At 43.1% G+C, this 25,755-nt stretch overlaps 1 protein-coding gene across 7 annotated transcripts in view; it reads right to left on the bottom strand.

Moving 5' to 3' along the window:
- Positions 1-25,755, bottom strand: part of ANO4 (anoctamin 4) — a 454,665-nt gene that overhangs the window by 130,508 nt on the left and 298,402 nt on the right. For 5 of the 7 annotated variants that reach the window (XM_060413101.1, XM_060413100.1, XM_060413104.1 and 2 more), the window contains 2 exons: positions 24,379-24,423; positions 15,475-15,606 (listed from right to left, as the gene is read on the bottom strand). In XM_060413101.1, coding sequence (XP_060269084.1) covers positions 15,475-15,606; positions 24,379-24,423 — 177 coding nt within the window. The remainder of the gene's footprint in view (positions 1-15,474; positions 15,607-24,378; positions 24,424-25,755) is intronic. The other 2 variants (XM_060413102.1, XM_060413103.1) reach the window with 1 other exon arrangement.

Raw genomic sequence — 25,755 nt, 5'->3', positions numbered from 1 at the left:
TAGCTCCTGTCCCCTCCTTAGTGCCACTCTCATAGGTAAGAAGTGCTCTGCCCAGGCTCAGGACCCCACAGCACTTATAAACAGGCCTTCCCCAGCTGACTGCTCCTCGTGGTGGGGTGAGCTGTCAGCAAGGCCAAGGGCATGTGCCCACCAGAACCTGCCCCAAAAGTGCCAAGGCCACTTCTAGGTCTTTAGGGGCCTCTACTCAGGTCCATCCACCTGAAGGTGCCTCTGTTACTGACAATGCCAAGCAGGGGGTGTGGATGGCACCTGGGCTAGGGCATGGGGTGTCTACATGTGTGAATCTGAGGGCCCCTCCCTGCCAAGCATGAGATGGAGCTGTGGGTGGGCAGAGAACAAGTCAGGCTATGGGGAAGTGGAGGGACTTTTTCTCCACAGCCAACAGCGAGGATCCTATGAACTTGGACTTCAAGGTCTTTACACAGCTGTGTTTGTCAAGGGAGAAGGAAAGACTGTGTTATACTTAATTGTTAACATGATTTATTACTTTTAATTATTGAGACACAAGGTCTACAGGCTTCATTTGGACTCTTGCCCCAGGCCTTACAGTTGTTACTGGCAGGCCTTGCCCTTTCCCTAGATTCAAGGTGAGTGATTTAAAAGAGATGAATCTATTGTCTTTCGTCCCCAAACTAATGAAGATAAATGAGAGCCAGGGTGTGAGAGCACCAGCAGGGTAGGTAAGGCTGAGCTCGAGGAATCTGACTCTTCGGGAAGGATGGTTCCCAGCTCCTGCCCACGGTGTGTAACTCAGATAACTGGTGCACCTTTTCTGTTCCATGTCCCCAGTGGCTGTATAAAGACCTCGAAGTCCAAGCTCACAGGATCCTCACTGTTGGGTGTGAAGTCCCTCCACTTCCCCACAGCCTGACCTCTTCTCTTCCCACGCACAGCTCCATCTCACGCTAGGGTAGGGCTCAGACTCAACACATGTGGACACCCCATCCCCCTGCCTGGGCGCCATCCACAGCCCCTGCTTGGCGCTGTCATACTATACACCAGTCTTATGGGTGGTCTGATATTTAGTGAGCACTTGATAAACATTAGCTGGGGTATCATGGAAGGGGCAGGAGTTTGGAATCAGGGCTGTTATGGTTCTCACCCCCAAACCTGCTTGTTCCTATGTGGCTCTGCGTAAACCATCTAATTCTCTGAGTCTGGGTTCCATAGCTCCATAAATGGAGGATAACAAAACTATGTTGCAGTGTTGCTGCAGAAGCCAAAGGACATAACGAATAAAGAACACGCGGCACAGAGCCTGGCACTGGGTGCCTACAAGCCTCAACGTTCTCCTCCTCCTCTGACCATTGTTATTCCACATGACATCATGCACACATCACTACTTCGTACACAATCCACCCCAGATACGACGCTGGGCCCCTTGCTTCCTACTTAGGTTAACCCTTCCTATTTTACTGTATTTAAATTTGGCAAATGTTCCCTTGTCCTATAGGTGTTCTAAATTGCCTCTTACCACTTTGATGAGTCTAACAGCCTCTTTCCTACCAAATCTAACACACTCAAGTTAAAATTTTAAATAAATAGATACATATGTACAAATATACATGGAGTTTTCCTGAAATGGCTCAGTGGTAAAGAATATGCCTGCAATGCGGGAGATGAGAGTTCTATCTCTGGGTTGGGAAGATCCCCAGAGAAGGAAATGGCAACCCACTCCAGTACTCTTGCCTTGGAAATCCCATGGACAGAGGAGCCTGGTGGGCTACAGTCCATGGGGTTGCAAAGAGTTGTACATGACTTAGCTACTAAAAACATAAATACACATATGAACATACAGTAACTTAACTATTGCTCTATGATAGCACAGTACTTGCCGCAGAATACAAAAGCACCTATTAAATGAATAAGCTGATAAATGTTAAATAACTGTTTATTCAAAGATGGATAGATGACAATAAAAGAATTCTAAGAGACTTATTCAAAGTCGGCTGCACAAATACTAAGAGAACATGGCTGACTAACCATCGGATCTCCAGACACACAAAAGGACACTTTCCTCACATGATTAGATGACCTCTCTGTGTCTTAAACTGAAGTCACTAAGTTATTTGCTACCTAACAGGAGCTACATCATCTTTAAGAAACATACATCTCATGCTACGCAGCTTGCTGCACTTTCATCTCAGTTTAAAACTTTCTAGGAAAGAGATCTATTACCCCTGACTCTGTGGATCAATACCAGCAAGCTGCATACTGAGGATTCTAATGCAGAATAAGTGTGTGTAATACAATGAGTGTTTTGAGACGGCTGTAAGTCACGGGGGCACTAAAAGAACATTAATCCTACCAAAATCAATCTCAGCCTCTCTTTGCCTAAAGGACTCTCTCAAGATTTCAGGTCAATGAAAACAACACAAAAACTCCAAACACTGAAAAGAAAATACAGTTAAAAGTACGTGCTAGAAAAATCAGTATCTTTAGATAGCTAGGCTGAGAGACTTTAGAAAATATGCATGTTATTGATAAATAAATGTGAAATGGTAATGTAGCCTGGCTTAATTCAGGGTGCTATAACAAATTACCATAGACAGGTGGCTAAGTCGCTTCCATCGTGTCCGACGCTGCAACCCTATGGACCATAACCTGCCAAGCTCCTCTGTCCACGGGATTCTCCAGGCAAGAATACTGGAGTGGGTTGCCATTTCCTCCTTCTGGAAGTGATCCTGACACAGGGATCAAACTGAGGTCTCCTGCACTGCAGGCAAATGCTTTACTGTCTGAGCTAGGGGGCAGCACTTGGAACCTAGAAGAGCGAAAGTGAAAGTCACTCAGTCATATCCGACTCTTTGCGACCCCATGGACTATACAGTCCATGGACTCTTCTAGGCCAGAATACTGAAGTGGGTAGGTAGCCTTTCCCTTCTCCAGAGGATCTTTCCAACCCAGGGATCGAACCTAAGTCTCCTGTATTGCAGGTGGATTCTTTACCAGTTGAGCCACAAGAGAAGCCCAAGAATACTGGAGTGGGTAGCCTATCCTTTCTTCAGTGGATCTTCCTGACTCAGGAATTGAACCAGGGTCTCATGCATTGTAGGCAGATTCTTTACCAACTGAGCCATCAGGGAAGCCCCATTGTTTAGGTAATTCATTGACTTTTATTTTTTTACATGTTTTTGTTGAGATTGTTCCATTAATACCCCGATGTGTACCTGATAAGTACTTGAGCCATCTTCAGTCCTTAAGTTTACCTTCTTGCCTATGTTAGTCAGCTTGGGCTACTAAGAATACTGGAGTGGGTAGCCTATCCCTTCTCCAGTGGATCTTCCTGACTCAGGAATTGAACCAGGGTCTCCTGCATTGTAGGCAGATTCTTTACCAACTGAGCTACCAGGGAACCTAGTAAGCATCATATACATAGCAACTGTCATTATTCCTTCAATAAACTCCCTAATGTTGTGCTGAATTACCTTCTCTGAAATTGAGTTTGAGAGGAGTCTTCTGAACTCAATGCTTCAATAAAATGACTGCCCCTAATGCTGACACCCTTGGAGAAGGAAATGGCAACTGACTCCAGTATTCCATCCTGGAAAATACCATGGACAGAGAAGGCTGGCAAGCTACAGTTCATGGGGTCACAAAGAGGCGAACACAACTTAGAGACTATACAACAACAACAATGCTGACAGCCTCGGGCCCCTCAGCTGGCTAGTGCAGGAGAGTCCTCTATGGGACAGACCTTCAGGTGTTCACACAATCATGGCTGATAAGCAGCCTGCGGGCCCCCTTCTGGCGACGTCACATAAAATGAACAAATGGCATCATGCATTGGCTTTTAAACATGCATACCCATAAATTTGCTTTTGTTGCTTCTCAAACTTGAATATATATTCAAATGGAAGGTGAGGCTATTTGCTTGTTAATCAGTTCCCAACTTTCATTTTTGTAAATTGTAGTTCAAACAGCAAAGACATACAATGTGGTTAGTTTAGGGTAGACTGCAGTTTTCTGTTGAAGATATACCTAAACTCCTGCAGAAGGTTATGGCCATGAGCGATTAGTTCTGCAGGAGCCCACTGAGGGGGCCCACCAGAAAGAGCCCCCACAAAAGCCTTAGAAGGAGTTTGCTCTAAAGACATCACTGAGAACGCTGCCCACTATTTCACTTAGAGTCCCTGTCCCTGTGCAAGGACTTCATTTCTTGCAAATGTTAAGAACACGTGAGGAAGAGCTTAGGGCCCAATTTATTGGCTCATTTGTCAACCATCACAGAAATATAGGCCGCCGAGGTCTACAAATCTGAACCTATTCTTTTCCCTGAACTTCCCTGCCCTAAAAGTTATTCTCCTTGGCTTGAATGTTTGTTTATATTTTTACCATTGTCTTTGTCTCTTCACCCCATCTCAAACGCTTCAACAAACAACTCCAGAGGAGAAGCAATGTTTTTGTATCTACAGGCTCATACTAACATCATATGGCTGAAAAACTGTATGTACTTTAGCCCTGTTCACGCGGCATATAACTGAGGTGGCCACACTGGGCAGAAAACACCCTTTTCTCCAGTAAATCATGTCATTGACTGGTGTGACCTTGAGCAAGCTGTTCAGTCTCTCTGAACTTCACCATACTGCCTGTACCCTCAGAGCTGTCATGCATCCATATCATAATTCTGGAATGCAGGATTGTTTATTAACAGTCGGTACCTGCCACTCTTATCTTACAGTGCTTTGCTTGTCACCACTACTTGAAGAATGCCATTTCTTTGACCACTATCATCCACAACTCACTGCCATGGCCTGTTGGCTTGTTCACTTGAGAAACAGATTCAAACAATAAAAAGGCAATCAAAGGAGGGTTACAGAGAAACTCCCACCTGCTGTCCCTTTCAGCAGCCTTCTCTCATTTTTAACAGCCCTTGCTGGTCCAGCACCCAGGTTCCCATGGTGAGTGCTTTCTTGGCCACCAACAGATGTATCATTCTGTTATTCCCTAGATCAGGGTCCCCAACTCCTGGGACCTAGTGCCTGATGATGTGAGGTGCAGCTGATGTAATAATAACAGAAATGGAGTGCACAATAAATGTACTATGTTTGAATCATCTCAAAACCATCCCTCCCCCTTCCAATCTGTGGAAAAATATCTTCCACAAAACTGGTTCCTGGTGCCACAAAGGTTGGGGACTGCTGCCTGAGATGTTTACACTGTTGCCTAGCTCCAAGTCTAGAAGGAAAAGAAAGGGATGTAAGTCAACTTCATGTCAAGTGATCTTTTTATACTATCCATTTCGTATATGTACATGACCCATGAGATTAAGATGTCTGAGGCATGAGTTAAATATCTTGGGGTCAGGCATTAGTCCTCATAACAAAATTTAGGGAAGGAAAGATGATCAATCAGTTAGTAGAACTGAGACAAAAAAATGAATCAGTAAGCCAAGGGTAATTTGAAGCTGAACACGGAGGCCATCATTGCCTATTTCACCACGTTTTTCAACCCTTCTCTGGGTGTCCTGGGTTTGGTAGATGAATGAACTTGACTCTAGAGCCTGAGCTCTGTCCTGCTGCAATGGCAAGAATGCCAGTTCTGCTGATTCTTTTAGGTGTTCTGATCATTCCAGGGCCACCAGCTGCTAGGCACACAGTTCCTGTCCTCAATGGTCCAGTCTAGCAGGGAGAGAAAGGCATGTGAAGAAATTCCATTCCAAGTATATATATATAACTGAGTCACTATGCTCTACACATGAAACCAACATAACCTTGCAAATCGACTACCCTCCACAAAATTTTACACCATCACTACTGGCCTTCAGTTCAGTCAGTTCAATTCAGTCAGTCATGTCTGACTCTTTGCAACCCCATGTACTGCAGCATGCCAGGCTTCCCTGTCCATCACCAACTCCCAGAGCCTACTCAAACACATGTACATTGAGTCAGTAATGCAATCCAACCATCTCATCCTCTGTCGTCCCCTTCTCCTCCTGCCTTCAATCTTTCCCAGGATCAAGATCTTTACCAATGAGTCAGTTCTTCACATCAGGTGGCCAAAGGATTGGAGTTTCAGCTTCAGCATCAGTCCTTCTAATGAACATTCAGGCCTGAATTCATTTAGGATGGACTGGTTGGATCTCCTTGCAGTCCAAGGGACTCTCAAAAGTCTTCTCCAACACCACAGTTCAAAAGCATCAATTCTTCGGCGCTCAGCTTTCTTTATGGTCCAACTCTCACATCCATACATGACTACTGGAAAAACCATAGCTTTGACTAGATGGACCTTTGTTGGCAAAGTAATGGCTCTGCTTTTGAATACGCTGTCTAGGTTGATCATAATTTTTCTTCCAAGGAGCAACTGTCTTTTAACTTCATGGCTGCAGTCACCATCTGCAGTGATTTTGGAGCCCCCAAAAATAAAATCTGACACTGTTTCCATTGTTTCCCCATCTATTTGCCATGAAGTGATGGGACCAGATGCCATGATCTTTGTTTTCTGAATGCTGAGTTTAAGCCAAATTTTTCACTCTCCTCTTTCACTTTCATCAAGAGGCTTTTTAGTTCCTTTTCACTTTCTGCCATAAGGGTGGTGTCATCTGTATATCTGAGGTTATTTATATTTCTCCTGGCAATCTTGATTCCAGCTTGTGCTTCCTCCAGCCCAGCATTTCTCAAGATGTATGCTGCATATAAGTTAAATAAACAGGGTGACAATAAACAGCCTTGATGTACTCCTTTTCCTATTTGGAACCATTCTGTTGTTCCATGTCCAGTTCTAACCGTTGCTTCCTGACCTGCATACAGATTTCTCAGGACGCAGGTCAGGTGGTCTGGTATTTCCATCTCTTTCAGAATTTTTCACGGTTTGTTGTGATCCACACAGTCAATGGCTTTGGCGTAGTCAATAAAGCAGTTGTTTTACTAGAATTCTCTTGCTTTTTCAATGGTCCAACGGATGTTGGAAATTTGATCTCTGGTTCCTCTGCCTTTTCTAAATCCAGCTTGAACATCTGGAAATTCACAGTTCACATATTGTTGAAGCCTGGCTTGGAGAATTTTGAGCATTACTTTGCTAGCGTGTGAGATGAGTGCAATTGTGCGGTAGTCTGAGCATTCTTTGGCATTGCCTTTCTTAGGGATTGGAATGAAAACTGACCTTTTCCAGTCCTATGGCCGCTGGCCTTCAGAGCTAGATAATTCTTTGTTGGGGCTCCTGTGAAGGATGTTGAGCAGCATCCTTGCCCTCCATCCCATTACATACCAGTGGCACTCTCCACCCTAAGTTTAGACAACCAAAAATGTTTCCAGACATTGCCAAGTCACTCCCCGATTGAGAACCAGTGATGTATAATTTAGTGTTGGTGACCTACAGCTAAAATGGAAGCTCCAGGAAGGCAGAAATTTTTGCCTGTTTATTCACCATTGATTCCCAAGTTTCCAGAACAACAATTGCCATGGAACATGTGAATGAAGGAATATTTGTTTAAACACATGCACACACAACAAACATATGCTTCAAATGCTTCCATTTGGAAGTGATCAATGTTTAATTTTACCTCACTTTTTATGGATTTTCATCAAAATAAAATAATGGTAATGATATTTTAAAATTCAGGGAGGAATATTTTTCTCTGTATCTAACACAAACATTTTTCTGAAAGGCAATTCAGAATTGATCTCTTTCTGGAAAGAGTATACTATATATATATTACAAAAAGTGACATGACTCTTTTCCAAATTTCCTCTTCTCTGTTTCCCAGTAGAAAACCTTTTTTATGAGCATTGACCTTAGAAAGTAATTGGCTCAAGGGTATTACTGCTGATGCCATTTTAAGAATGAAGGGCAGGGCCACTGAAACAGGCCAATACTCACAGGCAAAGAGAAGAGGAGGAATAAATTAATTGCTGAATGGACTTGTCATTCACAGTCATCTGATTTGACCAGAGTTTAATTTATCTCAGAGAACTGGTGGGCCTGCCTGAGGGGTGTCACACGAAAAAGAACAGTAGAGAGAGAGTTCTTAAGGAGAGTGAAGGTCCGATTTTGCATCCACCATACTAACCACCACAAGGGAAAATTTGGCAATGTCTGGAGACATTTTGATTTTAGCAACTAAGTAAGGGTAGGGGAAAGCAAGAGAGTTCCAGAAAAACATCTATTTCTGCTTTATTGACTATGCCAAAGGCTTTGACTGTGTGGATCACAAGAAACTGTGGAAAATTCTGAAAGAGATGGGAATACCAGACCACCTGACCCGCCTCTTGAGAAATCTGTATGCAGGTCAGGAAGCAACGGTTAGAACTGGACATGGAACAACAGACTGGTTCCAAATAGGAAAAGGAGTACGTCAAGGCTGTATATTGTCACCCCGCTTATTTACTTATATGCAGAGTACATCATGAGAAATGCTGGATTGGAAGAAACACAAGCTGGAATCAAGATTGCAGGGAGAAATATCAATAACCTCAGATATGCAGATGACACCACCCTTATGGCAGAAAGTGAAGAGGAGCTAAAAAGCCTCTTGATGAAAGTGAAAGAGGAGAGTGAAAAAGTTGGCTTAAAGCTCAGCACTCAGAAAACGAAAATCATGGTATCTGGTCCCATCACTTCATGGCAAATAGAAGGGGAAACAGTGGAAACAGTGTCAGACTTTATTTTGGGGGGCTCCAAAATCACTGCAGATGGTGACTGCAGCCATGAAATTAAAAGACGCTTACTCCTTGGAAGGAAAGTTATGACCAACCTAGACAGCATATTCAAAAGCAGAGCCATTACTTTGCCAACAAAGGTCCGTCTAGTCAAGGCTATGGTTTTCCAGTGGTCATGTATAGATGTGAGAGCTGGATTGTGAAGAAAGCTGAGAACTGAAGAATTGATGCTTTTGAACTGTGGTGTTGGAGAAGACTCTTGAGGGTCCCTTGGACTGCAAGGAGATCCAACCAGCCCATTCTGAAGGAGATCAGCCGTGGGTGTTCTTTGGAAGGAATGATGCTAAAGCTGAAACTCCAGTACTTTGGCCACCTCATGCGAAGAGTTGACTCATTGGAAAAGACTTTGATGCTGGGAGGGATTGAGGGCAGGAGGAGAAGGGGACAACCCAGGATGAGATGGCTGGGTGGCATCACTGACTCGATGGACGTGAGTCTGAGTGAACTCTGGGAGCTGGTGATGGACATGGAGACCTGGCGTGCTGCGATTCATGGGGTCACAAAGAATCGGACATGAGTGAGAAACTGAACTGAACTGAAGGGTAGGGGGGCAGGAGACTGCTATTTGCATGTAATGGATAGAAGCCATGGTGCTATTAATCATCCTACAATGCACAGGGCAGTTCCTCACAACGAGATTTACTCAGTCAAAAATGTCAACAGTGCTGAGGCTGAGAGACCCTGCAGTAGAGCATGATGTTTAAGAGCATGGGATCTGAGACCTCTCTGTGCGAATCTGAATTTCTGCTTCATCACTGCCCAGCTGGCAAACCAATTTCCCTTTTCCTCCTGGGCACAAAAGTAGTTACATTAGCACTCCTCAAGTTAGGGGTAACTACACGACAAGTTCTGGTGCATGAAATGTGGGCAAAAGTGCTGTCCACCACTTCTAAAACTGGCTCATAAAAACTTCCTTTGAAATCACTCATCTCTTTTCCCCTTCCACAGACCAGATGCAAAGGGTCTAGGGGATGGCAGAGTCACTAGACAGAGCCTGGGTACCTGAATGACTGTCTGGAGCAGAGACAGCACCTCTCCCTCGCTGTGGTGACCCGCAGTAGACCATGATATGAATAACAGACAGACAGACACACTTCTACAACATTAAGCCACTGACGCTTGGGGTTGATCAGGTAGGTGGACTAGTGTCACCTACTGCAGGCTTCTTAACCTCTCTGTGCCTTGATTTCCTCTCTGCAAAATGGTGATGATAACACCTTCTCTCCCATGAGGACTAAAGTGGTTAAAATAGTGTCTGGCATCTAATAAGAGCTTTCCCATCTGAGGGTCCACTTTCAGCGACACCATATAAAATGACCAGCGGCATTACACGTTCATCTATAGAGACGTGCACTCAGGCTTGCTTTCACTGCCTCCTAAACATTGATGTACTTGACCTCCCTCGTGGTAAAGAATCTGCCTGCCACGCAGGAGACCCAGGTTCAATTCCTTGGGTAGGGAAGATCCCCCGGAGAAGGAAATAGCAACCCACTCCAGTATTCTTGCCTAGAAAATCCTGCGGCCAGAAGAGCCTGGTGGGCTACAGTCCATGGGGTTGCAAAGAGTCAGACACGACTGAGCAACTGAGCATAGCAAACACTGATATGTGTTTGAAGTAACTGGAAACTAGAAAGCTAGGCTATTTGGTTTTTAATCAATTCTTTTTAATTCTTTTGTATAATGTAGTTCAAAGCACAAAAATTTAAGATTAGATTTATTCCATGTTATCCTTACTAGTTTTATCCTCATTTTATTCATTTAAGTACCTATCATATGCTAGGTGCTGTGTTAAATATTGGAGATAGAACTATGAGCAGAAACAGACACAGCCTATGCCTCCATAGAGTTCAAAGCTTGCCTCAAGAGTTAGGCGTTAACCATGTAATACCCAAATAATTATAAAATCTCAGATGTGAAAACTGTTATAAGGGAAACACACTGCTAAAAGAGTACAAAGCAAAGAGAAATGGTCTTTGGAAGGATGGAAGGAAGGTTTTCCTGGAAGGAAGCTTCAGAGCTGAGTTTGAAGGGTGAGTAAGAATAAACTTGGGGAAGGGAGAAGGAATGAGAAAGGAATTCAAGAAGAGGAAACAGCATACGCAAATGTCCTGAGGTCGAGTATATCGAGTATATCCAAAGAATTGAGAGAGGCTGTATACGTCTGGATCTGGATCGTAAGAAATTAGGGGAGGAAGGCAGTCAAGGCAGATAAGGCTGAGAGGAGTCGGCTGCACGGCCAGGCCATTCAAGGCCTTGTAGGTCATTCTCAATAATTTTCATATTTTTTCAAAACAGGGTGAAGTAACATGATTAGATAAGCATTTTAAAAAGAAACTCATTTTGTATGCTTTTAAAGAAAATGGAATGGAGGTAGGCAAGGGTGGAGCCAGGGGACCTATTATTTCTGGGTTACAGAGGTGAGATTGTGGTGGCAGAGATAACTGGATTAAAGAGACACTCAGGATAAAAACTCATTAGCCTTTGGAGTTATCTTAGATGTGGGGAGTGGAGGTGAGGGAGGTGTCTAGAGTAGATTCCAGACCTTGGTTTCAGCTCCTGGACAGATATTATGCCACTTATTGGACAGGTGACAATGGGCATGGAGCACTTTAGAGGAGAAAATGTCATGTTTGGTTGGAGATGAGTATGTACTGAGCTAACCTCACATCATCTGTATTCTTTGCTCATAATATGATTCTATTTTCATTTCTACCTATTCATCTATCTTCTGATTTAACAAATCATTGTAAAGTACCAAATATGGGACTCAAAAATGGTGATACAGACACAGTCTTTAGAGGAGCTTATGGTCTAGGAAGAAGCAAAGAAAAGGATACTATGAAGAATTATGATAGCAGAAATATTATCACCAAGACATAGAAGAGTGTACCTCACCCAGAATCAGGGTTGGAGGTTGGAAATTATGGCAGGTTCTCTGGAGGAAACGTCTCTGATGCAATATGCCAAGAAGGGAGCCTCAGGGAAAAGGTATTCCAGGTGAGGGAAGAGAATGTAAACAAGGAGGGTACAGAGAGATACTGAGGTCAAAGCAGCTCAGTGTGGCCAAAGCATACAACAGGGGAATGAAAGTGGGGGCTGGTGGGCCAGCCTAGGATTCTGGGTTTTATCCTGAGAGCAGAGTATGTTCAAGGCTCCTTTCTACTCTGGTCATTATTTATTAAACATCCCACTATCTCTTCTCCTATATTCATGGACACTCACATACACACACACTCTTACATTTCCATTATCCTTTTTTTAATTCCTGGATTAACATAATATCAAATATTCTGCAAAGAAACCACATGAGATTTTGGACAGCATTTGGAAAACCAGGGATCATTAGCCAGCACTTCTGATCACTTTAAACCCATTAAAATCACTCTTGAACCGTCCTTAGGGAAATCTTTTTCTAATTGCACCAAACCACTATTTCCAACCGGATAGCCTATGTTCTTCAAATCTTACTTATATACATTCATTAAAGGATGTTGTCCATGTGGCATGTTAACTTTCAACGAGAAAGAAATCCCCACTGCCCATAACATTCAAGACACTTGTTGGATTTTTCCTCTCCTGATGGCCTGAGAGAACTGCCTAAACTACCTTCTTGGTCCCACTGAGGTCTGGTTCTGAGGTTTGCTTTGTTTCAACTGTGCCTCTGCCTTTTCCTCCTTAGTTCTCCTATGTTGGAAGCTCATCTTCCACCGATCACTCTTTTTTTCAAACAAAGATGCCAGGTTTTCTCATACCCTGTTACCCCAAAACAGAAAACTACCTGCGGTTTTTCAAACACCCTGTTCTGATTCATGCCTTTGTAGTTCTAAACATATGTTACCCTCTCTTTATAGGAAATGCTTCGCCCTTACCTACGTGGACAAGTGTTATCCTTCAAGGCTCATCTCAAACATTTTCTTCTCGTGACCCACCCTTATCTTCAACCAATCTCCCTCCAAATCTGGAGGATGGAGCAAGCCCTCTTGTAAGTCACACTCAACATACTTTTATAGTGATTCAAAGTGGTCTTCTCTCAGAGGAATGGATAAAGAAGATGTGGTACATAGTTACAATGGAATATTACTCAGCCCCAAAGAGGACAAAATAATGCCATTTGCAGCAATGCTGATGAAATTTAAAATTACCATGCTAAGCGAAGTCAGACAGAGAAAGATAAATATATAACATCACTCATATATGGAATCTAATTTTTTAAATGATATAAATAAACTTACTTACAGAATAGAAACAGGCATACACATTTTGAAAACAAACTTACAGTTACCAAAGGGGAAACATGATGGGGAAGAATAAATTAGGAGTCTGGGGTTAACACACATGCACTGCTATATATCGGAGAAGGCAACGGCACCCCACTCCAGTGCTCCTGCCTAGAAAATCCCATGGACGGAGGAGCCTGGTGGGCTGCAGTCCATGGGGTCGCGAAGAGTCGGACATGACTGAGCGACTTCCCTTTCACTTTTCACGCATTGGAGAAGGAAATGGCAACCCACTCCAGTGTTCTTGCCTGGAGAATCCCAGGGACGGGGGTACCTGGTGGGCTCCCGTCTATGAGGTCGCACAGAGTCAGACATGACTGAAGTGACTTAGCAGCAGCAACTACTATATATAAAATAGGTAACCAAAAAGAACCTACTGGATAGCATGGGGAACTCTACTCAATATTCTATAATAACCTATTTGGGAAAAGAATCTGAAAAGAATGAATATATGTATATGCATAACCAAACCACTGTGTTATACACCTGAAACTGATACAACATTGTAAATCAACCACACTCCAGTAAAATTTAAAATTAAATAAAGTGGTTGGTCTACTCTATTTACTAGGCGGGGTCAAGGTTCTGTATTATTTACTATATTTTGTTGATATATGCCCTGTACCCAGACAGTGTCTGGCTAGAAGTAGGCATCAAATTAGTGACTGTTGAATGAAACAATTATTCAGTGAATAAATACCCAAACATGTCAAAAAAAGCTTCTCAAATATATGTGAGAGATGGCTGAATACCACCATCCCACAGGCTATTAGCCCTCATTTATTATATAGTTTAAAATATCCATAAAGGTACAATTCTCAGTTCTAGTTCCGAGCGATCCTGATGGGCACCCAGGTGCTTCTGATTGATAACTCTGCTGAGAAACTTTGTTCTAAAGCCAGAATATTACACAACATAACCAGCATGAAGACAAGTACTGGGAAACATTTCTCTTTCATTTACCTGTGTTCCTCTGAAGTAAAACAAACCCCAGGTGCACACCATATATTTCACTGATTCTTTCATCTACCCATCCATCCATCTAAAACTTTTGAGACCCTCCTACAATCTGCTAGGCATCCTCTCAGGCAGGTGAGAAGCAAAGTGAACCTTTGCATGTAAATCAGACTCTATTCCAGAAGGATTTAAAAACAAACACCCGCTTGTGTAAGAAACTTCAAGATGAACAACACAAGCACAGCGAGGGTTTAAACGAAGAGTGGAGAAACGTCAGCTTTCATCTGTCTTTTTCTCTTAAGAAAACATCGTAGGTCCTGATCTTGGGGTTAACATGAAATCCTGCTCAGTTCCTATTTCCCACGGAGGATTTAACTAGGATTTTGAGGCTGGGCTGTGAGCTTCATGTCTTCTTCAATAACCCTTTTAAATGTTCACACAGCAGGGCTTATTTGGCATCAGTCTAACTTGTGGGGATCTAGAGTTTGGCTGAGTTAGAGGCTTATGGCATTTCTTCCCTTGCATTACACATTACACATTTTGATGCAGAGCATCTATTCTTTGATTTTTCTTTTCTCCTTCACCCTCCAGAAATCCAAGGCTTTAACTGATTTTCTGTTGCTGAAATGTGCCCCCGCCTTGCACTCTCTGCAACTTGACAATGCCATTTGGTTTATATTTTTCTCAAAGTCAGCAACCTAGTTTTTAAAAAACCTCTGTCACTCCTTTTCTTTCCTTCAGGTAAGTCATTTTTATGGAGGCTGTAGCTATAGCTGAAACAGGAAGTGCCAGGAATTCCTGAAGTCTGGCTGAAAGTGAGGCCAGGCTCACCTGATTTATCCTCCTTTTAAGAGGCTGTCTTGGCCTGGTTGTTTATAGTCTTTGGCATGAATTTCTCTCCTACCACCAACCCTGCCCTCTGGCCATGACTTCTTGTCACATCAAAAGCTTCAGAGTCAATTCTTTGTCACTTTTGCAATTCTTCAAAGGCCCCATTACTTAGCTAACCCCTTCTTCCCCCAACCGTCCAAGTACAAAGTGACCAATCACTGCTCAGAGACTGATCGATGAGTCCAGAAGCCAGCTGCTAGGTTATGTGGCTTTTTCTGGGGCAACGTGGTGAGTTGCTGAAGAAAGGGGAGTCGAGAGGTGAACTGAGATTTTTTTTTTTTTAACTCAACAACCCCTCATTTCAACAAGGCGAGGAGTAGACCAGCTTCCCTATGTGCTGGCTCGAGGCAGATGAGCCTGCAGAGGGCTCTGAGCACTGCTTTTTGGCGGAGCCACAAGACAAAGGAGCCTGGGTCTCTGAATCACCATGCAGAAGCTGGTGCACCCAGCACACATGAGCAAGCATCTACTGTGTAGAGCTGCTGTGACGTGGAAATTGTTACAGCAGCCTGCTTACCCTAAAAGGAATATGAACACACAACAGGACTGCTGGGGGAGATGGGCACTAGGCTGTTCCTCCCAAGGACCAAGGAATCAGAGGCGTGCAGGGAAGGGATCTACCATGGCTGCACGAACTTAGTAAGACAAGGGCTTTCACAGGAAACACTCACTGATGGATCCTTTGCTGGCTGAAAGGGGCAGTGTAGCAGTCATTCTCCTCCAGGTCTGGCAGTGTCTCCTTGTCCAGCCTCATTGGCTTCTTAGGTAACCATCTCCGAAACCTGCTTATTTGTTTATCGATCCTGTGGTACATGAAAGGCAAGACCAAAGGGTACAGCATGTCAGCATAGCCCCAAAACACAGGAGGGAGGTCTCCACAGAGCCGTAATTATGACCCACACACTCTGGACACACTCACTGCACTCATGAAACCCCCACTCGACACAAAGAAGAAAGCAAGCCAAGACCCAGTGTCCTGACTGCCCATGATATCACTGCTATGAGTCACATGTCTACCCACACACCAACGGATGGCCAAGGAGTCAGAACAAGGTTGGAAGGCTCCGGAAAGGAAGCAGACAGTCTCTGAAGCAAAGCAGCCAAGACCTTAAGTTCTTCCATCCTGCAGATTCTAGAAACTCACTGTGTGCTTGGCAAATCTCCCCATCCAAGGTCAGGGAAGAGCTGAAGCTCTAGTTAGTTGGCTTTGGGGGCGGGGCAGAGACAGCACATCCCAGGGGCGGACTGTGCACAGAGAGCTCAATGTCTCCATTTGCTTTCTGGGCCTCCGACCTTCCCTGAACAGCCTCTCAGCAGACGGCATGTTTGTTTGTTTTTTGTTTTGTTTTTTTTAACTTTCATGTCTCTCTTCAAGCTGACCCCATGGTTCTCATGGTGCTGGGGTGTCATGACACATGTGTCACTCTGGCCAGAGGACACAATGATGCCAAGCCAAAAAGCCCCAACACTGTCCCCAAAGCAGTTTTCAAGCCATGATTTGCCTCCCTGGTGGACCCCCATTCCTTCTGACTTCTGATGAAAACATCTGGCTTCCATGTGACCAGATTCTCACCCACTCACAGCCAACTACTAGAAGAGCAAAGACCACAACAGACTTTGAAATGATTATGCCACCTCAGGTACCTACACCACTGGAACTTTTTTTTTTCCCTAAGAGCACACATTAATAGCAGCTCTGTGAGGTAGACTGAGCAGGGACCATTCTCATTTACACATCATAAAAGAGACCCATGGTGGGGTAATTATCCAGCCCAAGTTACCCAGACAGTGAATAAAGTCAGAACCAAAATGCAGATTCTAGACTTTTGATTTTAAAGTCCCATGATCATGCCCATCACAGTAGTAGATAATGGGAGTCTTTATGTAAGGGCTATGGAAGAGACACATTCCTCTGGGGATGAAAAACCTTTAAATGCCTTCTAAGTCTATTAACTGAAAACATATGAAATTTGGGCATCTTTTACTTTCCTCCCAGTTAAAATTATTCACATGGCGATTTCTCCTTTTCAGTGAAACTCTCAGATGAATGGATTATTTTTTATATAACAAATCAACTCCAAAATGAATAGTAACAGTAAACTCCTCTTTTACCACTTTTTATCTTCAGCATTGTTCCAGCCTCACCACAACTCCCTTCTCTGCTTGGTGGTGACTGTCCTTTTCCCAGAGCCTCTGAAAGTTCAAACTGGAAAGAATCTTCCAGCTTCTTGAAGACTCATCTCCAAGAGGACCTGTCCCCATCACATATATACATACAGAAATAAAGATCCTACTCTGGGTCACGTAGCCAGAAAATAATAGACTGGAATGGCCCAAAGACCCAAGAAAGCGGGAAAAGTCTACATCTATTTCACCCCCAAGGTTCACCTTCTTTCCTCATCATCTTTTTAATAGCAGTGAAAGTGTTAGTCACTCAGTCATGTCTGACTCAATGCGACCCCATGGACTGTAGCCCATCAGACTCCTCTGTCCATGGAATTCTCTAAGCAAGAATACTGAAGTGGGTAGCCATTCCCTTCCCCAGGGGATCTTCCTGACCCAAGGATGCCCCATTATCTTTTTAAAGACACTCAAATATAGTGAGATGTAAGCCTCAGGGAGGTGATGACATAGTGGTTGAGAACATGAGCTCTGAGGCTGGAGTGCCTAGATTCAAACCCTGCCTCTGTAAATGATAGCAGTGTGACCCTGGGTAAGTTATTCAACTTTGCCATGCCTCAATTTCCTTATCTGTAAAATGGGCATGATAATGATGTGTAATTCATAGGACTGTGATGATTAAATGATCACAATGTATATAAAACCTCCAGAATGGTGTCAGTGCACAGTAAACATGGCTATTATTACTACGTTTTTCTTTTTTCTGCAAAGACAAGAATTTGAGCAACCAGCTTGCCTCTTAACAGTTTTGTCCTTCAGCTTTTCAATTCAAAGTTCAATTCAAAGTTAACTATGCATCATGAGCATCTATCACTTGCCCAAGTTCAATGATTTAGTCGTTAAATGAAACTTCCTAGGTTAAGCAGGTGGGCTTCCCTGCGGCTCTTGGCTTTATTTCATCTGATTGCCTTGAAAGTTGTTCACAAAAGATGACCCTGGTCCAGAGGTTTTCCATAATAGAGCTTTCACCTCCCACACGTGTCCAGTACTAATCGGATTACATTTTGCAAAATCCGCATTCTCATGGAATCCGGGCTCTGAGTGCAATGAATAAGAATTTAACCCAGATGGGTACAGTGCTCAATGTGAAGAAAAACAAAGCTGTAAAAATTCAGGGAATGAAATGGCAACTCTCTGCAACACGCTTGGGGCACCACTATTTAAGTGAAACGTGGAGATGGAGGGAGAGACAACCAGGGTATGAAAGTGAAAAATGAGGAAGGGGAAGAAGGAAGTGAGGGTAGACTGCTTGGCGTGGTGGAAAGGAGCTGGGATTTGCCCTTGCGATGCTGAAATCCTGGCTCTGCTGCTTATCAGCGGTGTGACCTTCCACAAAATCACTCACCTTTTTGAGCCTTATTTTTCCAGGGTTTTTAAATGGGATCATCACCATCATCATCATCTCACTGACCTCACAGAGTTTCCAGGAGGCTTATAAAAGAGGATGTGCATGAAATGCTTTGGAGAAACTGCCAAGCAGAGAGCAGGGTTACTAATAACAATTTGAGGACCACAGAGGTTAATGTAAAGTGATGGAAAGGAGAGGTAGTGGGCTTTTGAAACACCATGGTAGAGGAAAGATATTCAAAAGACAGCTTAAAAATAACCCCTGAGGGTGTGAACCAGCCTTCATCGGGCAGCCTGAGCAGAAGCAGGAAGAGAAAGCATGGACTGTTCTGGTCCCATCACACATGCCAGTCGAGGCTGTCCGCTCACGAGACAACAGAATGCTCAGAAGTGATCAGCAGTTTGTAGCCTCCGCTGCTTGGCAGAATGGCCCCCCAGTGATGCCAGCACCCTAATCCTGGAACCTGTGAATATGACTGTGACACAGCAAAGGCACTTTGCAGATATAAGCTGGGCCTTAAATTATGGACAGCATACTGGATTACTCAGCTGGGCACTTCTAATCACTAAGCCCTTTAAAAGCAGAGAACTTTCTCTGGCTGGAGACAGGAGAGATGAGGCCAAAGGGAGGTCAGAGAGATTCAAAGTGTGAGAAGGATTCAACTGGCCAGAGCTGGCTTTGGAGGTAAAGGGGGCCAGGAGCCAGGGGGTGCCAGGAAGCCTCTAGAAGCTGAGAAAGACCTTTGGTTAACAGCCAAGAAATGGAGACCCCGGTCCGACAACAGCATGGAGCTGAGCTGTGCCAGCAACCTGGATGAGCCTGGAAGCCAATTCTTCCCAGGAGCCTCCGAAGAAGAGCTGGCTGGCTGACACCTTGATCTTAGCCTGTGAGACCCTGAGCAGAGAAACCAGATGAAACATCCCCCTACCCAGACTTGTGACTCACAGAACTGAGATAATAAATTTGTCTGGGGATGTGTCATAAAAGCAATGGGAGACTACCACACCTCTCAAAACAGCCTTGATCCCATCTTCCCCAGACCTCGGCTGACCGAGTTCCCATAGGCTGAGACTGATGCTCCACACTCTGTCCTGACCTTCCAGGTAAGTGGGTCTGGGAACAAGACCCTTTATGGCTGCATGACTAACGTCCATTCTTCCACAAACCCACTCCTGTCCCCAAACTGTGCCACTCAGACATCAGTGAGGATCCCCTTCCATCTTGCCAAGGAAAAACATACAGTACAAAAGCCACCAGGCTGGAAAGCCTGAGAGTCAAGCTAGAGGCCTGGGACAAACCTTTTATTCTCTCAGGGCCTTAGTATCCTCATCTTTAAAATGATCAATCAGATGCTGTCTAATATATGTTGCTGGTGACTTCGGAGGTCATATTTTGGCTATACCATTTCAAACAAGCCTTGAGTTAATAAAGAACTTTCCTTTTCACAAAGCATAATGGATAAATTTTTGTATAGAATGATGACTCTGGAGTCAGCGAGAAATGGATTAACATTCTCACTGCTCAGCTCAAAAGTGGTGAGTGCCGTGTTGGGCAAGGGACTAAGCCTCTCTGAGCTAACACATCCATTACAGATGGAATTGGTAAGGATAATGTGTAAGCGTTTACACAATGCCTTGGCTGGACAAAATGTTCAATTAAGCGTTAGTTTCTAGGATGAAGAAAATGATGATGACAATGAACTTTTGTTGACCAAGTTCTCAATAGACACTCAAGAGTCATGATCTTCCCTTGAGGTCTGTGCTCCCATGTCTCACAGACATCCCTGAACAAGTGATCCTGAAATTTACTTAGAGCTGAAAAGTCGAGAAACCAACTAACCAGAAAACATCTCATTTGTCTCTTCAATGGAGGAGTAGGGCTTACTTAATAAAGTCTCCTCTGACAGGAGAAAGATAAAATATCGGTTTAATGCTAGAGCATTGACTTTGGTTGGATACATTGTCACTTTGGTCCATCTCTGCCGTTTACTGAGCAAAAGCCCTCTCGCAGACTACACAGGCAAATCAATAAAGATGGGCCATCCGCTTGAATATTTGTGGCCTTGACTTGTCAAGTTAGCATCTAGACCGAAAGGTGAGTCACTCTCTTAAGAAAGTTGTTCTGATGGTAAATTTGGGGTCCTCCCCCAAAGACCAGTTCATGACAGGTGAGGTTCTGGGTGGCTGGAAAGAGTTGGCAGCGGGGCACAAGCACAAACTAGAGGCACACCTGCTCCAGAGCCCAAGAGCTGCAACTACTGAGCCCACACACCACGACTACTGAGGCCTGGGTGCCTAGAGCCCATGCTCCACAAGAGCAGCCTCTGCCATGAAGCCTGCTCATGGCAACTAGAGAAAACCCGTCTGCAGCAACGAAGATCCAGTGCAGCCCAACAGTAATTAATCAATTAGAAACAAACTAGAGGGCACACATCTCCCACCTTTGCTGGGCTGTGCCTTGGGAAGGTCCTGGTTAAAACACCTTGACCTCACCTTCCTCAGTGGTGAAGGGGAGACTGTGATTACAGAAAAGGCCACATGCAGAGAACTTCACCCCTAACCGATAAACCTGTCTGCAGGCCTTTATAAATTACTGGCTGTACACAGAGTCCCAACCTGGATATGGAGGGTGCACCCTGAAGAATCAGAAAACAAGGGCCTTTTTCTCAAGCCACTAACAACCCATGAGGGAGTTTGTATTAAAGACAACTCAATTAGGCTGAATTAAATGAAACAGGCGACTTCAGAGACAGCTGCTTTTCCCCAGATCAGAATACTATAATAATAGCATCAGGTTTTGAACAGTTAGATTACATTTTCAGAGATAATATGCCCAGAGAGCACAACAGATGAGCTTTTAAAAAATGTAATGGAGGTATGGTACACAGGCCTACGTTGCAGGAAATGAAGCCCTCCTGGATGGATAACAGACAACAGAGGCTTGCATTTCTTTTTCCTCTTCTTAGAACCAAGTGCCCCATATTAGCAGTCTCTCCTCAGATAAGAGTTAGGGATCTTGAGAAACTAATGCCATTCTTTTAGGTCACAAGGCTGCTAATTGGGGCAGAGCTTAAGTATCTTCTAGAAGAGTCCAAAGGTTTTGGAACATTTATGAATATTAATTTTTTAAGGTGAGGATGGAAATATCCAAGCCATTCTGTCATGTTGCCTGTATACTCATCTGATAAGACTGAGAAGGCACTCAGTGTGTAACACAGCAGGGACAAGTGTTCATCCTGCCGAGCATCACAAAGGAGAACATCAGTCAGGATGTGTATGGGGGCGAGGAGAAAAAAGAATGAGCTGTAATGAGACTTCAGCTACCAGTCACCCACAATCATCAGATTTATTACTTTGTAAGCATATCTTTTACAGGCTATATTCATACTCTTTGGTGAAAGTAAAAATAAAATAAGGCAGAAGAACAGTGATAAATTTCCTTTCTTGACTAGATAGGTATTGTGTAATATCTCTAAGTCTGCTCAAAGGTAAGTGTCAAAGCATCCTTTAATAGACCAAGTATGTGGATAAAAAGAACACTTACCCCCAAAATATATATCTGAATTATATGAGTGTGCTTCATGGTGTCAGGTGCCTTTTCACAAAGATATTTGTGAAATGATGCTTTATTTTTCTGCCTGCTCAGAAACTTCACAATTTTTATTTCTTTTCCTTTATTCTGAAAGGAGGTAGGTTTGTTTCCAGGGTGCTTTTGTGGATTAATAAAGTAAAATATCATTTGGAAGAATGAAACTAAAAGCTAAATTAAGTATCCATATTTAGGATGGCATGGAGGTCTCAGAATATTGAAGTCAATATTTTACTACTGGTGCATGACTAGGATAACAAGTTACAGACATGCCCTGCAATTTGGAAGTCATCTCTGGCTACAGAGATACCTATTCTTCATCATTTAAATCAGCCACCTCTTCCTGCCTCCTTAAAGCAGATTTTTCCAAGCAGTTGCTACTGGCCCTCTTCTCTTCACTCCGTACATCGCTCCCTGGGAAATTCCATCCACTTCCCTGGCTCAGGTCATGATGGCTGACAAGCTTCACCTCTCCACTTGTATTCTCTGGCTTTACCTTTAGCTTCAACTGCTTTGCCATCAGTTTCAAAAGCCTCAAAGACCAACCGTGACACCAATTACCTCAAAGACCTACTGTGAGTCATAATACAGAACTGTCAGATAAAAAATCAACACCTGTCTGACCACATCTGTATTTTCCTGAATTTCCAGTCTTCTTCTGCCTCCCAATCCCTTAATACAGAAACCTCTTTCTCTCCACCATTTCTTGTTTTCCAAATACCTACTAAGTCCTTTTGCCTATACTTTCCTCCAATCTTTCTCACATACTTTGCTGTTTTACTTGATAGATTATTTTTTGGCTCTGCAGGGAGCAGGAGTACAATCTGAGTGTTTTAGAGTGAAAGTCAAGGAGACAGAGATTATGACTTAAGGAAGCACTTTCTAAGTCAGGTGTTTACAGATGGGTTCAGGAATTCACTGTCTCTAGACATGTTTAAACACAGGCTGGCTGATGATATAACAGAGGTTCAACAGCCAATGAGTAGCTGGACTTGATGACATTTGATATCCCATCCAACCTTGAGATTATATGGGTTATTTAATCACCATTTTCTTTCAAGCCCTCATTGCTCACCTCTTCCCCACAGTGCAAACAATGTTTCAATCCCCAATCTATGTCTGATGCTTCAGGAAGTCCTGGTGTTTCTATGCTTTTCTTTGTGGCCTTATTTTCCCTCCGCAAATCCTCACATGTATATGAAGATTCGTTCATTCGTTTGCCCCACCTACTATATGCGAGGCGCTGGAAATACAGCCTTCATATACCTTCCAGATGGAGAGCCGACATCATAGGCTATAGCACAGACCAAGCAATCTGAGTTTTAATAAGCCCTCCAGGTGACTCTGCTGCTGGCTAAAGTCTGAGAACTATGAAATAGGCTAAAGTGTGCATGAAATTTTGTAGAAGGTCATTATATGACAAGGGACTTGTCTCTGCTTGGTAAATCCAAATGCCATGGCAACCATCTGATTGAAGAATTGCTAATAAGGATGCGTCTCAGGAAAATTTGTGGAACACACACCTGAGTTTCTTTAAATGCCCATTTTCATGTCTATTTTGTCAAGCACTCATGTACTTGATTAAACCCACTAAACCATATCAACTATTCTTCTATTTATCCTTCTGCACTGAACAGAAGCAGAGTGAATTTGAGTGCTAAATCTCACATAACTGAACTCTAAAGATTTGCAGACAAATGTAATGGTTTCCAAGTTGTTTAACTATCAGCTCAGCTTAGGGAGCATGATCACATAAGACCAATTAAAAGTTTGAAATTAGATTGCCAGTGATCACCATGGAATCAAATCAAAGAACATACTGAAATCTTCCCTTCATCCCCAACTTCTCAAAAACCAAGGAGAAACAAGCTTAGGAAGGCAATATAGCACAGTAAAGGCAGTTCTCATCCAGTAGGATTTTTAGGGAAGAGGGGTTAAAAAAAGAAGGTAGGAGGGCTTCTGAGTAAGGTAATATATCTGCATACTTTATTAACAAAATATTATTAACATAGGAGGATACTACCCATGGAAGGATCAGAAGCCACCTGAGAGGGTTACTGTCTGCACTTGGATTTCAAGTTACATATAGAGGGGGGAGTAATTTGCATGGGGAAAAAAGTAACATTCAGACCAAAGATGCTTTCTAAACAGTGAGCTTTCTGGGAATTTATCTAATAGAATGGGGAACCCTCACCTCTCAAACCCAGCCTCAACAGACCTGCAGATAAATTCTGCCTCCCAAGTGTGGAGAAATCACAGGGAAGACTCTAAGAGGAAAATTTCCCTCTTTGCTTCCCGCTCCCCAACACAGCCTAACTTGAAATAGCTTTTTGGTGCAGCAACCAGCTCTCCCATGGGACAAAGTCCCCTCCTCCCCAGCTTGTCTTCCTTGTCAATGTTGGGAGCACACAGGACAACAGCTAAAACAAACACCATCATGACAGAGCATGCTACTAACCTGCTCATGAACTTGTACCGGCGGGGCAGGTAATAGATTTTTCTCCTGGAAGAACAGCAAAAATGAAGCCAGTCGAGAAGAAAACCCATCGTCAGTTACAGTTTGAACTAGCAAGGAAGGAAAGGAGATTGAAGATAGAAGCCTGTAAGAGGTGAAGAAGAAAAAACTAAAAAGAGATTAACAGTGAGAAATGTAGTGGGAATGCAGGGCATGCGTTTTTGACTCATGAAATCGTATGAAATAGTTTCTATTGACACTGCTTCCTCTCCTTGTTACCATCATTTTTTACACTTGCTCTTCGCCTATAGAACCTGTGCAGAGCAATAATTTGGAGCAATTGGTATTTGTATGAATTCAGCTGAGGTCAGCTTTTTTTTTTTTCTTCAGGAACAGAGGTAGATTGCCAGCCTGCTTGCAACATACATAATTTAACAGGCACACTGTTATATTAACAAATATTTCTACAGCACTTAAAGTTTAGAGAAAGTTTCTGTCATCTGATATAGGCAAAGGTAATATAAATTATATATAAAAATATATGTTTTTACAACCAGTACGGGAAGGACACTAACAAATAAGTATCAACACCCTCTGTAAATAACCATACTAGCACATGTTGTCTAACCCCTGGCCCTCGTATATTGTTAATTAAAGAGGTAAACCAAGGAATCCCAGAAAAAAAATCTTTTTAAAAATCAGACTTATTAAGGGTCTGTTGTAGTTCTATGTACCTGCATATAATAGTATTACAAATGCAAATTCTGAGTACAGTGTGAAGGGAGAACATGTGCATTAGATACTTTTAAAAATGCAATCTCTTTCCATGGTTGGACTTCAATGCGTATGTATGAATGAATAGTTTGCATGGATTTTGAACTAAGATATTAGAGAAAATGGGAAGTTTATACACCAAAACTTATTGTGCATATCTGTGAAAACTTGAACACATATCCCATGTTATAAAGAGGCAGATTATACAGACAACAGAAAAATCAGTGGTTGCCAAGGGTCTGGGCTAGGGGAGAGAAGGGATAGAGTAAAGGGGATTTCAAGGGTTGTGAAACTATTCTGCATGATACCACAATAAGAGATACATGGCACTGTGAATTGTCCAAACCCACAGAACTGTACAAGACAAGAAGTGAACCCTTAACTATATACCACTAAAACAGACACCATCATCACATTACTAACCTACTGATAGTACCAATGTGCCAATACTTGTCCATCAGTTGTAACAAATAAACCACACTAATGCAAAGTATCAATAGTAAGGAAGCTGTAAGCGGGGGGTGAGAGGAGGTCTGTGGGAACACTCTGTACTATCTATTCAATTTTCTGTAAACCAAAACTGCTCTAGAAACTGCCTATTTAAAA

This window comes from Ovis aries, chromosome 3 (genome assembly GCF_016772045.2).
Source record: "Ovis aries strain OAR_USU_Benz2616 breed Rambouillet chromosome 3, ARS-UI_Ramb_v3.0, whole genome shotgun sequence".
Lineage (NCBI taxonomy): Eukaryota > Metazoa > Chordata > Mammalia > Artiodactyla > Bovidae > Ovis > Ovis aries.
This window is presented reverse-complemented; position numbering and strand designations above follow the sequence as displayed.